At 46.3% G+C, this 13,964-nt stretch overlaps 1 protein-coding gene across 13 annotated transcripts in view; it reads right to left on the reverse strand.

Moving 5' to 3' along the window:
- LATS1 (large tumor suppressor kinase 1) overlaps positions 1 to 13,964 on the reverse strand; it is a 184,047-nt gene that overhangs the window by 69,237 nt on the left and 100,846 nt on the right. For 12 of the 13 annotated variants that reach the window (XM_029594077.1, XM_029594081.1, XM_029594079.1 and 9 more), the window contains one exon: positions 11,476 to 12,995. In XM_029594077.1, coding sequence (XP_029449937.1) covers positions 11,476 to 12,995 — 1,520 coding nt within the window. The remainder of the gene's footprint in view (positions 1 to 11,475; positions 12,996 to 13,964) is intronic. The other variant, XM_029594084.1, reaches the window with a different exon arrangement.

Raw genomic sequence — 13,964 nt, forward strand, 5'->3', positions numbered from 1 at the left:
CCCCTGCCCTGTTTCGTGTGGAACTGAATACAGAGATACTCTAGCAAATGAGAGGCTAAAGACTGCTCTTGACCAGGTTCACCATCCAGCCGAGCTCCTGCAACAAAGAAACCACCTTGCGGGTCACCAGGCTGCTCTCTTCCAGAGACCTGGCCAGAATCATCCAGTCTTCCAAATATGGTTGTACCAGGACCCCATCCTGTCTCAATGCTGCTGCCACCACCACCATAACCTTGGAAAAGGTTCTGGGTGCAGTTGCCAGACCAAAAGGCAGAGCCCAAAACTGATAATGGCGTCTCAAAACCGCGAATCGCAGAAAACATTGGTGCTCTAGTCGGATGGGAATATGTAGGTATGCCTGACAGATCCAAGGAGGTCAAAAATTCCCCCGATTGCATGGCCATTATCACTGAGCACAATATTTCCATGCGAAAATGAGTCACCCACAAATGATGGTTGACACTTTTGAGATCCAGGATGGGACAAAAGGAGCCCTCCTTCTTGGGCACAATGAAATAAATGGAATATTGACCCATATTTTCTTGAAACATAGGCACTGTAACCACAGTCCTCAGACTGAGGAGCCTTGACAATGTACACTCCACTGCCTGCTTCTTCTGCAGGGAATGGCAGGGAGACATCATGAACATGTCCCAAGGAACACTGCAAAACTCCAGCACATATTCCTCTCTTATCACCGCCAGGACCCACTGGTCCAATGTGGTGGGTGACCTATGAGGAGAGATTGAAAATTTGAATATGTATACCCTGGAGGAGAGGAGGAGCAGGGGTGATAAGATTTTAATGATCCATGGTCGTCAACAAACCTTTTCCATTGGAAACAATTTAGTAGAACTAGGGGTCACGATTTGAAACTCCAGGGAGGAAGACTTAGAACCAATGTCAGGAAATATTTCTTCACTGAGAGGGTGGTGGATGCCTGGAATGCCCTTCTGGAGGAAGTGGTGAAGACTAAATCTGTGAAGGATTTCAAAGGGGCATGGGATAAACACTGTGGATCCCTAAAAGGCTAGAGGATGGGAGGAGGAATAGCCTAGTGGTTAGAGCAGTGGGCTACGAACCGTCCCGCTGTTGCTCCTTGTGACCTTGGGCAAGTCACTTTATCCTCCATTGCCTCAGGTACAAAACTTAGATTGTAAGCCCTCTGGGGATAGGGAAATACCTACAGTACCTGAATGTAAACCGATGTGATATCTCAGATCGAATGTCAGTATATAAAAATAATAAATAAATAAAAAAGCTTGACTGGCACAGAGGGCAGTTACTACCCTTAAGAGAAACATGGGAGTAACCTGCACAGAGCAGCAGTGGCTGCCTTGGGAAGCTTACTGGGCAGACTAGATGGACCATTCTGGTCTTATTTTGCCGTCATTACTATGTAAAACATTCATTGGGAGGTTAGGGAGGTTCCATTACCCGAGCCTGCACCCCATCTGGGCTGTCTGGAATGAAAGGACTGAGACTTATCAAAAGGTTGAATCCTCTGAAAGCAAATGTTGCTTACCTGTAACAGGTGTTCTCACAGGACAGCACGATGTTAGTCCTCACATATGGGTGACATCACAGAATGGAGCCCAATCACGGAACACTTCTGTCAAAGTTTCCAGAACTTTGACTGGCCCCTACTGGGCATGCGCAGCATGGCACTAACCCTGCAGCCAGCAGGGGTCCCCCTTCAGTCTTGTTTAAAAGCTACAGGTAGTGCCGAAAAATAAAATAAGAAAATGTACGAACTCAACACCGCGGGGCGGCGGGCGGGTTTCAAGAGGACTAACATCCTGCTGTCCTGTGAAAACACCTGTTACAGGTAAGGAACATTTGCTTTCTCACAGGACAAGCAGGATGGTAGTCCTCACATATGGGTGAGTACTGTGCTGACGATGTCCGAGAAATGCAACAAATGTACCCAGGTGTGCAAGGCACTAGGACTGGGATAAACATTTGGACGAGGGCATCCTGAACCCTAACGGGCAGGCGGAAGGGTGTTGGTACGTCACGTTGGAAATAGGTTACGAAGGACAGACTGGCCGAAGATGGAATCTTGTCTTCAGGCCTTGTCCAAGCAATAGTGGGCTGCAAAGGTGTGGAGAGAACTCCAGGTAGCAGCCCTGCAAATGTCAGGAAGCGGCACCGATCGTAGGTGTGCTACTGAAGTCGTCATGGCCCTCACAGAGTGTGCTTTAACACGGTCTTGAAATGGAATGCCCGCTTGCTGATAGCATATCCTGATATCAGGATATGCAGTCTGCCAACCAGGAGGAGAGAGTCTGCTTACTCATAGGCTGCCCTAACTTGTTAGGATGGAAAGAGACAAACAATTGAGTGCTTTTCCTGTGGGCAGCTGTACGGTCTAGGTAGAATGCTAGAGCCCGTTTACAGTCAAGGATATGCAAAGCCTGTTCCCCTGGATTGGAATGGGGCCTGGGAAAAAAGGTAGATAGTATAATGGATTGATTGAGATGAAAGTCTGAAACTATCTTAGGCAAAAATTTAGGGTGAATGCGGAGTACTGCCCGGTCCTACAGAAGTTTAGTGTAAGGCGGATAGGTAACTAGAGCCTGTAATTCAATAACTCTGCGAGCCGAAGTGATTGCCAGAAGGAAAATCACTTTCCATGTGAGATAGCGAAGATCACAGGATTGAAGAGGCTCGAATGGTGGTTTCATGAGCCGACCCAAAACCAGATTGAGGTCCCAAGAAGGGGCCGGAGGACGCAGTAGAGGCTTGAGGTGAAGCAAGCCCTTCAGAAAACATGTTACAAGAGGTTGTACTGATATGGGAACATCCCTGACACCTTTGTGGAAGGCGGCTACTGCACTGACATGCATTCTAATGGAAGACGTTTTTAGATCTGACTGTTAAGTGTCAGAGATAGTCCAAAAACGTCGTGATTGGACAGGTAAAAGGGGTCAAGGGACTGAGAAAAGCACCATAACGCAAACCTGTTCCATTTGTAAGAGTAAGATTTTCTCGTGGAAGGCTTCCGTGAAGCAATAAGAACACGGAAAACTGGTTCAGAAAGGTTAAGTGGCTGAAGGATTAACCTTTCAACATCCATGCAGTCAGGGACAAGGCTTGAAGGCTGGGGTGGCGGAGGCACCCGTCATTTTGAGTGATCAGAAGAGGGTCCTTTCCTAAGGGAATGTGCCTGCGAACAGAGCGATCCTGAAGTATTAGAAACCACACTTGGCATGGCCAGTGAGGTGCTATCAAGATCATGGTTCCCTTGTCCTGACTTAACTTCACGAGAGTCTTCGAGAGAAGAGGAAGTGGAGGGAATGCATAAAGTAGACCGGTTGCCCACGAGAGGGAGAATGCGTCTCTGGGCTGAGTGTTTGCTGCGAATGAGAGAGCAGAAGTTCTCTACTTTGCAGTTTTGAGGAGATGCAAAGAGGTCTATCTGAGGATATCCCCATTGTTGGAAGATGGAGTTCGCTACTGAGGGGTTGAGAGACCACTCGTGCGGTTGAAAGATGCGACTCAGGCTGTCTGCCAACACATTGTCAACTCCCGGCAAGTAGGTGGCCCTGAGGTACATCGAATGGGAGAGAGCTTCCGCCCATATCTGTGCAGCTACCTGACACAGAAGGAAGGAGCTCGTGCCTCCCTGTTTGTTGATGTACCACATGGCCACCTGGTTGTCCGTCTGGATCAGGATAACTTGATTTGAGAGGTGATCCTGAAATGCCCTGAGAGCATATCTGATTGCTTGAAGCTCCAGGAAATTTATTTGGTGTTTGACTTCCTCTGGAGACCAAGATCCTTGTGTCTGCAGATTGGCCACATGGGATCCCCAACCAAGGTTGGAAGCATCGGTGGTGAGAGGTAATTAAGGGTCTGGAGCTTGAAAGGGCAAGCCTTGGAGGAGATTGATCTGATTTTTCCACCAGGCAAGAGACTGACGGAGTGAGTCGGTTACGTGGACAATGGTCGACAGGGGCTGAATGCTTTGAGTCCACTGAGACCTTAGAGTCCACTGCATGGCTCATGACCTGAACCGAGGACGCCATGTGTCCCAGGAGGATGAGAAAGTGGCGTGCAGTCGCGGAGTGCTGAGACTGCAGCTGGTGTGCAAGAGACACGAGAGTGAGAGCTCGCTGTCGAGGCAGAAAAGCCTTTGCTGCAAGATGTCCAAGTCTGCCCCAATGAACGACAAGGTTTGAGATGGGTCTAAGTAGGATTTTTCGTAGTTGATGAGAAATCCTAATGAAATTAGAGTGTGTAAGGTTAGATTGAGGGACGACAGAGCAGCTTGCTGAGTGGGAGCCCTGATTAACCAATCGTCTAGATAGGGGTAGACGTGAACACCTTGAGTCCTGAGGAAGGCTGCAACTACTACGATGCATTTTGTGAAGACTCGTGGCGCAGACGCTAGGCCGAATGGAAGCACTCGGTACTGATAGTGCTTGGGGCCTACTAGAAACCTCAGGTATTTGCGATGAGATGGAGTTATCGCAATATGAGTGTATGCGCCCTGGAGGTCCAGAGAGCGGAGCCAGTCTCCTCTTTGTAGAAGAGGAAGAAGCGAGCCTAAGGTTACCATCTTGAATTTCTCTCGCTGGAGGTACTTGTTGAGGGCCAGTAGGTCCAGAATAGGACGTACGCCTCCGGATTTTTTGGGGATTAGAAAGTACCGGGAATAGAATCCTAGGCCGTGCTGAGAGTAGGGTACGGTTTCTACTGCCTTGGACTAGAGAAGGAGGGAGACCTCCTGATCCAAAAGGATGGAGTGATCGGATGTTCTCCACGTCGGTAGAGGTGGGGAGTCCGGTGGCATGGAGAGAAAGTTCAGATGGTAACCCTGAGTAATTATTGCCAGTACCCATTGGTCTGAGGTGATTGAGTGCCATATGTTGTTGAAGTGGCACAATCGACCTCCCACTGGTATGTGAGGCAATGGAAGCTGGCTGCTGCTCTCTAGGTAGAAGTCAAAAACCTGAAGCAGGATCTGGTTGAGGAGCTGCTTGCGGTTTTTGTTTCCATGTCTGACGAGACTGGGCTTTTTGAGAAGGTCTCTTGGAATGGGACCTGGTTGGTGGCAGGTAGGACTTCTTCGGGCGGAAGAATGACTTCTTAGAGTCCTTTCAGAAGGACTGTTTTGCAGAGTAGTCAGAAGGCATCAGAGAGAGTTGTCTTAGGGTCTCATGATGGTCCTTAAGTTCCGCCACCGTCCGTTGAATCTGTTCGCCAAACAGATTATCTTCCTCACAGGGTAGGTCAGATAACCTGTCTTATACCTCAGGGCGAAGGTTGGAAGACTTGAGCGAGGCCCATCTCATTGCCGAAATAGCAGCTGCAGATACCCTAGTAGCAGTATCAAAGATATTGTAAGATGATCTGATCTCATGCTTGCCTGCCTCAAAACCTTTGTTTACTAGGGTTTGGAGCTGATCTTGAAATTGCTGAGGCAGGGAGTCTGTGAAATCTTGTATCTGCTTAAAAATGACCATATTATATTGGGTCATATAGAGCTGATAAGCAGTAATTCGGGAGATGAGCATTGATCCTTGGAAGACACGGCGACCAATGGCATCTAGAAACTTCTGTTCCTTGCCAGGGGGAAAAGAAGTGTGAGGCTTTGATCTCTTTGCTCTTTTCTGTGCAAATTCTACCAGTACAGATTGGTGATCCAATTGAGGTTTCTGAAAACCCGGAGCTGACTGCACCAAATAGGTAGTGTCAGCTTTTCTGTGGACTGGAGCAATGGAGCCAGGATGTTCTCAGTTCTTCTTGAAGAGATCCAGAAGAACCTGGTGGATAGGGATGGAGGTTATTTCCTTGGGAGCATCAGGAATTGTAGCAACTCCATCATCTGATGTCTATCATCCTGTTCAGTCTGTAATTGGAAGGGAACCAATTCAGACATTTCCTTCACAAAATTTATAAAGAAAAGGTCCTCTGGAGGAGAACGCTTTCTACTTTCAATGGGTGAAGGTGATGAAGGCAAATCATCAGTGTCTGGGGAGGAATCATCAGTCCAGGTATCATAGGGATCAGCACCTGCCCCTCTATGAACTAGAGGGGGGACGGGGTGGTGGGATACCCGAGGGTCCTGGTCTAGGCTCCGAAGGAATCGAAGGAATAATTGGAGGCACCGATGAAGGCATCGAAGGCACCGGCGCAGGCACTGATGGCATCGATGGATGGCTCGGTGGTGCTGACGGGCGTATCGGCACCGATGGTTGGACCGGTGGCAATGGACGTATTGGCATCGATGGCTGAGGTAGAACTCCCAATGGAGGGATGCGGAACGGTGTTTCTCCTCCCGATGACAGAGTAAACGGGGAGGGCACCGGAGCCATTGGTGACCCGGGGTCCATCGGTGGAAAAGCGGCAATGAGCGCTTCCATCCTGGAGAGCAGCAGTGCCAACGCTGCCGGAATCGTGTCGTGGTCGGTTCCACAATCTGTACCGGTGCCAGAGGAACCTGGAGTCGTTGCATCGCCTTGTCGATGGCCTCCTGAACCATCCGGTCCAGTTCTTCTCGGAGACCTGGAGCAAGCAGCCCCGGCTCTGGAACAGAAGAAAGCGGCAGAGGCATAGCCGGAGGAACCACCGTTAAATGCGGAGTCACGGCTCCCGATACCTGTCGGGTGAGGGTTGCCTCGGTGACCTGGTCGCCAAAAAGGTCGGTGCTTTTTCTGGACGGGGTTTCGACGGCGGCTCAGACGATGATTTCGCTCCCTCAAAGGTCCAAGACTTTCGATGTCGATGGCGATGTTTGTCTCTGCGATCTCCTCGGTCCTGAGGGGGGAGTAGAAGGTGTCGAAGGCCGAGATGTCGTCGATGCCGGACAGTCACCGCCGGTGGTCAATGCTGGAGCGAAGTTGACTGAGCCAGTTCTGACAACGTCGATGCAATGGATGGAGTCGGGGGTTTGAGCACGGAAGAGAAGTTCCATCTTCTCCATTCTGGCCTTGCGACCTTTTGGTGTCATTAGGGCACTTTTGGTGCAGGACAAAACATCGTGCTCTCGTCCAAGACACATTACACAGAGTTTATGGGGGTCTGTGATGGACATGGTGCGCTTACAGTCCCGGGCACCGATGGAACCCCGATGCCATGGAAAAAAATTGAGCTGCGGTACGGTCGACGGCCAGTAGGCCGCGAGGGCCGAACTCGACGATAATCGACGAAGATCGGGTAAAAACTTACCGGAGTACCGCGGCTTGAAAAAGTTAAAGGAGGGACCCCTGTGGGGCAAATTAACTTTTAGTAATTCCATGAGGAAAATTCCTGTCAGGAATCTCTGCAGAGCTCCTTAACCGCGAGGCTACTGCTGCGCGGAAAAAAAGACTGAAGGGGGACCCCTACTGGCTGCAGGGTTAATGCCATGCTGGACACGCCCAGTAGGGGCCAGTCAAAGTTCTGGAAACTTTGACAGAAGTGTTCCGTGATTGGGCTCCATCCTGTGATATCACCCATATGCGAGCACTACCATCCTGCTTGTCCTGTGAGAAAGGTTGCTCCTCCATAGGGTCGAAAACACTTGGATCCCCTGGCACAACCTCTCATGCCACAGGAGTGCAGCATCTGCTTCTTATCTTCCGGCAACCGAGGATTCGTCCCACTCACTGGTCAGTTTCTCTAACTTGCTCCCAAACAAGAGCGAGCCTTTAAAGGGCAATTTCATAAGGTTTGCCTTAAAGGTTGCATCAGATGATCAATTTCTCAGCCATAATAGAATGCCGCTGCTCCCTCCACCAGGATAGTTATCCGCTTGGAGATGGCAGTGACAAGTGCGTCCACTTTCAGAAAACAAACGTTCTCTCATCACTGTATCCAGGGGGTACAGGCCTTCCATAACCCGACCCCCTTTGAAAATAGCCTCCAGGTGGCCCCATTCAAGATCAATCAATTCTTGAATGGCCTCCAAAACCTAGGAAAAAAACCCAAAAGTCTTTATGCATAGAAACCAAAATGAGATTTTTTTTTTTTGGCATGGACATGGAATCTGCCCAGGTACTCCCAGTATCTTTAATGTCTGGGAAATCAGAGCTGGTAGCTCATCTCTATGAAAAAACAAACAGACCTACATGGTTCCAGTCCCAGAGGAATTTCCTCATCCTCTGAAGAGTCAGGATCAGCCTCATCATCCGTGCCATCCAGATTCCTATTGGGAGGACCTGCTGTCAATCTAGGTGTACTTCGGCACTTAACAGTAGTGCCGGGCAAGTGAGAGGTCACCAACTGCAGCTCTGACCTGGTAGGATTGGACAGGGCTGAGGAAAGCATCTGAAGTAAGGATTGCACTCCTTGAAAAAAATTCTACCCAAGAAAAGGCAAAAGGATCCATGCTAAAACCTGAAGGCACCTGTGCTGTGCCCACTTAGCTACCTTCCCACATTAACGAACCAGTTAAGGGAGTTCCAAGGTCAGGCGCACCCTCCTGCATCTCTTTACCCAGTCCGTCATCAGGCTGGGAAGAACCAGGCTTAGTAAAATCATAGGAAGTTAACTCTCCCTGAGCCTCTAAGCAGTGCTGGCACAAGTTAGAGGGCATGCCAGGCTGAGATACCCGAATATGACAGGCAGTACAGAGGGAAAGGCGCTTAGATTTCTTAGCCACAGTACAAAATTTAGATGCCCAAAATTTAAGCATCTCAAGGCTAGGCGACCGAAACTTAAGCGAGCAATAATACGCCTAAATTGTGCGCACGCCCAACACGGAAACCTCTATCACACCTGGATGTCCAAGTAAGCACCCAAAAACTAGGTGCAGAAACTGGACGCTTAGATGCGCTTGCACGCACTGACGATCCTGAAAAGGGCAGTTTAACATGCAGGAAAAGGCACGCAAAAACACCGCCGCAGCCTACCACGTGGTACACAAAGAAAAGCCTAACAGCGGGGCCTAGCTCACACAGGCTGCTCAACCCACCAGGTTGCCCAAGTTCCTTAGCCTCTCTAGGGGGCAGGAACGAACGGCAGAATGGTACGCAGAGCACCGAAACTGGAGGAAGGGGGAGGCCTTACAAACAACCCTTCTACTCTGTCTCTCTCCTTTATTTTAAGCCTTACCTGAGCTCAGCCCTTCCTGGCTGACTACAAAGATAGTCTCTAGCTGCAGGGGAAGAGGGTATATTCTGTCACTGCTGCACTTGCCTTCCTGCACCCACCTTTCAGCTGTTTTAAACAGTTAAGTCCATGCCAGGTGAGAAAACCAGCTACCGGACCAAGGCACTCATCTGAAGGACCACAGAAATCACCTCAGGAATTCTCAACTGGGGGAAGGAACATTTGGTATTGCTACAGAGAGCAGGGCGAATTAAATTTCCTTTTATTTCCCCTTCTAAAATTAAGCAATTCCCAGTAGGGAGATGTAAGTCCACTATCTGCTGGAGATGAAGAATACTAGCAGGCTGATGTCACTGCAGGAGTATATATACTGTGTTGTTAGCTTTGCTCAGTCTCCATCTGTTGGTACAGGTGCATAACCCACTGGTTCTGGATTCATCTTACTAGACGCTAAGAACGTTTGGACTTAGCTAGACAAATGGCAGAATTTGAAAATCTCACCATGCTGATCAGCTAAAATGTTATCTAGCTAACTCAGAAGCAGGGCAGGATGGGGGCACTCCAAGCAGAGTCCGTTAGTTGGCCAAGTTAGCTGTATAAATGCCAATTTTCAGCATTATTCAGATAACAGTCGTATAAGTTTAGGGAAATTAAATAGCTGTCCTAAAGTTAGCCAGATAAACTTTAATAGCCTGGGAAATTCAGCAGTGTGCTTGTGCTGCTGAATATCCATGTGAAGTTGGCTGGATAAATGTCTCTGGTGAACTTTGCTGGCCAGACTGGTTGAATATGGACCTTTATGGCAGAGATCCCAGTATCACAAACCACAAAAATATTTTTGCTGCCAAATTTTGTCAGCAGATAATGGAGGCAGTCCAAATAGTGATCTCAAAACTGTGAATGGAGATTGTGCAGTCTAATTATGGAGCAATGCAATGGGTTTGATGATTTTTAATCTGTTGGTTATTTAGTAGGGATGAGCGATTTCCAGGTTATTTGTGTTTTGTTAAAATTCTATGTACATTCTTTATTTACACTACTTGAAAGGACTAGGGGGCATTCCATGAAGTTAGCAAGTAGCACATTTAAGACTAATCGGAGAAAGTTCTTTTTCACTCAACGCACAATAAAGCTCTGGAATTTGTTGCCAGAGGATGTGGTTAGTGCAGTTAGTGTAGCTGGGTTCAAAAACGGTTTGGATAAGTTCTTGGAGGAGAAGTCCATTAACTGCTATTAATCAAGTTTACTTAGGGAATAGGCCACTGCTATTAATTGCATCAGTAGCATGGGATCTTCTTGGTGTTTGGGTAATTGCCAGGTTCTTGTGACCTGGTTTGGCCTCTGTTGGAAACAGGATGCTGGGCTTGATGGACCCTTGGTCTGATCCAGCATGGCAATTTCTTATGTTCATAAAAGGGGGTAATTTTCAAAGCCATTTTATACACAAATTGGCTGTCTGAAAACTGTGCTTCCTCTGAAGAAAAGTCTCCTCCTCCCCCCCATAACACAGAAAAGTGCTCTTTGTGGGCTGCTGAGGCAGCAAGGCAACTTTAAAGAAAAACATTTTTAAGGATTTTATAGAAAAAATAAAGACAGATAGAGGTACACATCTGTGCTGGTGCTTGAACAAAAAAAAAGACTGGAGGTTCATGAGGCTACAAGCTAAAAGGGGTTCATTTAGTGCCACCGGATGATGTCACCCACATGCCATGGCTAATTCAATCTTGCTGGTTGAAGGAGTAAGTTCTTCCTCCTTCAACCAACATGTATTTTCCAATAACTTGCAAAAAGTAAAGTAATACAAAATTCACTTACCTGCAAAATACTCTTATTTCAATTTTTTTCATGGGATTTTAACCAGGACCCCAGAATGGAGTTAAAACATTGAGAAAAAAAAGCTAACATCCACACATTTACTTTTAAATTCAGACTTTGTATGTTACAAGCTCATTTTTGACCAGTAGCATCAAACTTTAAGTTTAACTAGAACCCCACTTTTTTGTCTTTAAAAAAGAGGAAGATAATATTCCAGAATCATTGTGGGTAATGCAAAGCATAACCACCACTTAAATTTCGATGACTAGGTTGGTTCTGCAACATATGAACCCAGCACAAACTGGTGAGCATGTCAAGCATGTAGGATAGTGCACAGTTATGCTTTATTGATTATTGCAATTAATGTTTATATTCCATTTTAACTTGTCTATGTGTTACTTATAATTATGAATGATATTTTGTAATCAGCATTGGTCTATTAGATGGAAACTGCAGAATATACCTAAGACTTAACAAATAAATAGTAAAGATTCAGAAACAACCCAAACAAAACAAAACTACAATCTCCTTTCATAGCTTCAATGATTTAAAATGAGAACAGAAGCATGATTAGATAACTAAGTATGGTTTAAAAATAAGGGGAATAAAAAAATGTTTTACCCGCATCATCTCGGTCTCCAGTTGTTTTTTCCGATGCAATCGCTGGTGGTGAGACTTCAAGATGTTCTCCACGTGCTGCTCCATGAAAAATTTGAACGCCTGTGGAGAGTAGTTCTGAATGCGAGATTCCCTCCGTTCTTCATCTCTCTTGTTTCTCCTCACAGGCACTGGGGAGGTTGTTATCTGCTTCCTCTCTTTGTCTGTACCATCAATACAATCATAATTCTTTTCAATCTCTTCCTCCCTGCTTGAAACTGTAGGTAAAATAGCCTGGTCCTCTTTGCCTGGTCTAACTGAAGACTCATATGGAGGGACAGATTGGTTCTGTTGTAATAGGTGCTTTGGATAGGGTGGTGGAGGACCCTGGTAATTTGGAGCCTCAGTCAAGGGTGATATAACAGCAATATTTGTGGGATTCCCATCACTGAACTGTCCAGACTGCACTGGCTGAGGCATCCAAGAAGGGTGGGTAGGTGCTAAAGCAGTCTGGAGTTCTGGCTTTAGTACCCGCATGCTTTTCACTGGTTGCTGAATGGGAGCTGGTGTAATAGCAGTCACTGTGGTAGCCAAAGACTGAGTATTATTGGCATGACTTTGCCATGTTCCAAGAGGGGTGTTGAAAGAATTTGACCTCACAGGAATGTTTACTTGCCAGGCAGGCGTTTCATGCCCACTGCCAGTGGCTGGCTGAGGAAGAGCAGATGAAGCCTGTGGCCAGGATGTCGGCATCCCAGGTATACTAACACTGTATAGCTCCATGTTGTGACTGTTTCTGTTGGGTACCATCATGGCCTGGGGGAGGTTGCCATTTGTATATGCAGAGGCAGTAACAGGCCCTCCTGCTTGCATCTGCAAAGCTGTGGGACTTTGTCTGTTAGTTGCGCTCATGTGGTATGGAGGCAGAGGCTGGCGACTCATGGCATTACTGGTTATAGCATTCTGATGAACCATGAAATCTGTCCCATTGCTGCCATTCTGCAAACTAGCTCTTGCTGATGAGAAGCTAAATTTGTTGTTAGCAGAACTATGCATGATGATTGGCTGTCTGCCGACAGGCACAGGAGTAATCGTCCTTTGCCCCTGCACAACAGGATTCACGGCAGGAGGTGGGTAGCCATCTGGCCATGTTCCTGCAGGAACTGGAGAAATACGAGAAATCATATATTCCATGCTGCCGGAATAACGTTTAGTCTGAGAGTTTGAGTCCCAGGAAGGAGGAGGTGGAGTTGTTCCTCTTGGTGGTGGAGTCTGCCCTCTAGGGGGAGGAGGAGGGGGAGTAACACTTCTTACTTGTGGTGGAGGAGGTGGGTTCACTCTCTGTCCATTGCTAGGATGAGCCTGAGCAAACGCTGCTACACCTGATCCTGATAAGGGCCGTCCCAGTTCTGTTTGAGAGTTGGGACTTTCTGAACGGAATACTGAACCTTCTGACAGTGGAGGGCCATGTCGAGGAGGAACCAAGGATTCTTTTGAACCTTTCCAGCTTTGTCTGCGATTAACTGACTGATGTGTGTTCCCTGCTTTTATAGAAACAAAAAATTGTACAAATATATTTTAATGAATTTTCATTCCAATATGATGATTGCTAAAACTGCAGTTAGCAAACAGACAATTAACTTCAAAATTAACTCATGAAAACTGAAAACAGAACACTCAAGAGTATTGCTTCACACAGTTTAAAGATTTCACGGTTCGGATTTCCTGACTACATCGTGAAGTTGATAGGTTCAGGGCCTTGGGAGAGAGGTGAAGTCAAAAAGCACCTCACCTCAACCTTACTATAAAAGCAGACACTGAAGAGCTCAAAAGGCAGATTCCATTCTGGATCTCAGTCAAATGGAGAACTCTTCACCTAAATAGTAAAGAATGGTAACCTTGAACTAAAACTTAGAAAACTAACAAATGTAACTGACCCCAACATGAAGAAATAATTTATCTTAACATATAAACTCATATAAAATCTCAGATGTAGTAAAACAGCCAAAATAAACACAATTAAAAATTAATCCATTTATTCCACACCCACAATAAATCAAAATACCATATGTCAAAATATCAAACACATATGCCAAAAAATTAAAACATTGATCAAATACCTCTCAAACAAAAATTACATAATTCCACTAATCACACACATCAGTGCCTACCAGCCAATATTCTTTTGATTATATAAGAGTGCAAATCCTTTATTATTTGACTAATATACTTATTAATAAATTAAACAAATAACCCCTACATACTTTTTCGCTCCACAGGAGCCTTCATCAGGGTATCTTTTTAAGAATTTTTACACACTGATTATTGCACAGCTATCACTGATGTCAATCCAAGTGCAGAGTGGCCAAAATAAACAGAAATATTTTAAAAGCAAGCATATACAAATTACAATTAAATCAAAAGGAAACAAAGTACAAAAACTTTAAAACAGTCAAACAAAATAAAACAATGTAACCCTCAAACCTTTTTTTTTTTAATCAAAACAAAAATGT

The sequence above is a fragment of the Rhinatrema bivittatum genome, chromosome 3, assembly GCF_901001135.1.
Source record: "Rhinatrema bivittatum chromosome 3, aRhiBiv1.1, whole genome shotgun sequence".
Lineage (NCBI taxonomy): Eukaryota > Metazoa > Chordata > Amphibia > Gymnophiona > Rhinatrematidae > Rhinatrema > Rhinatrema bivittatum.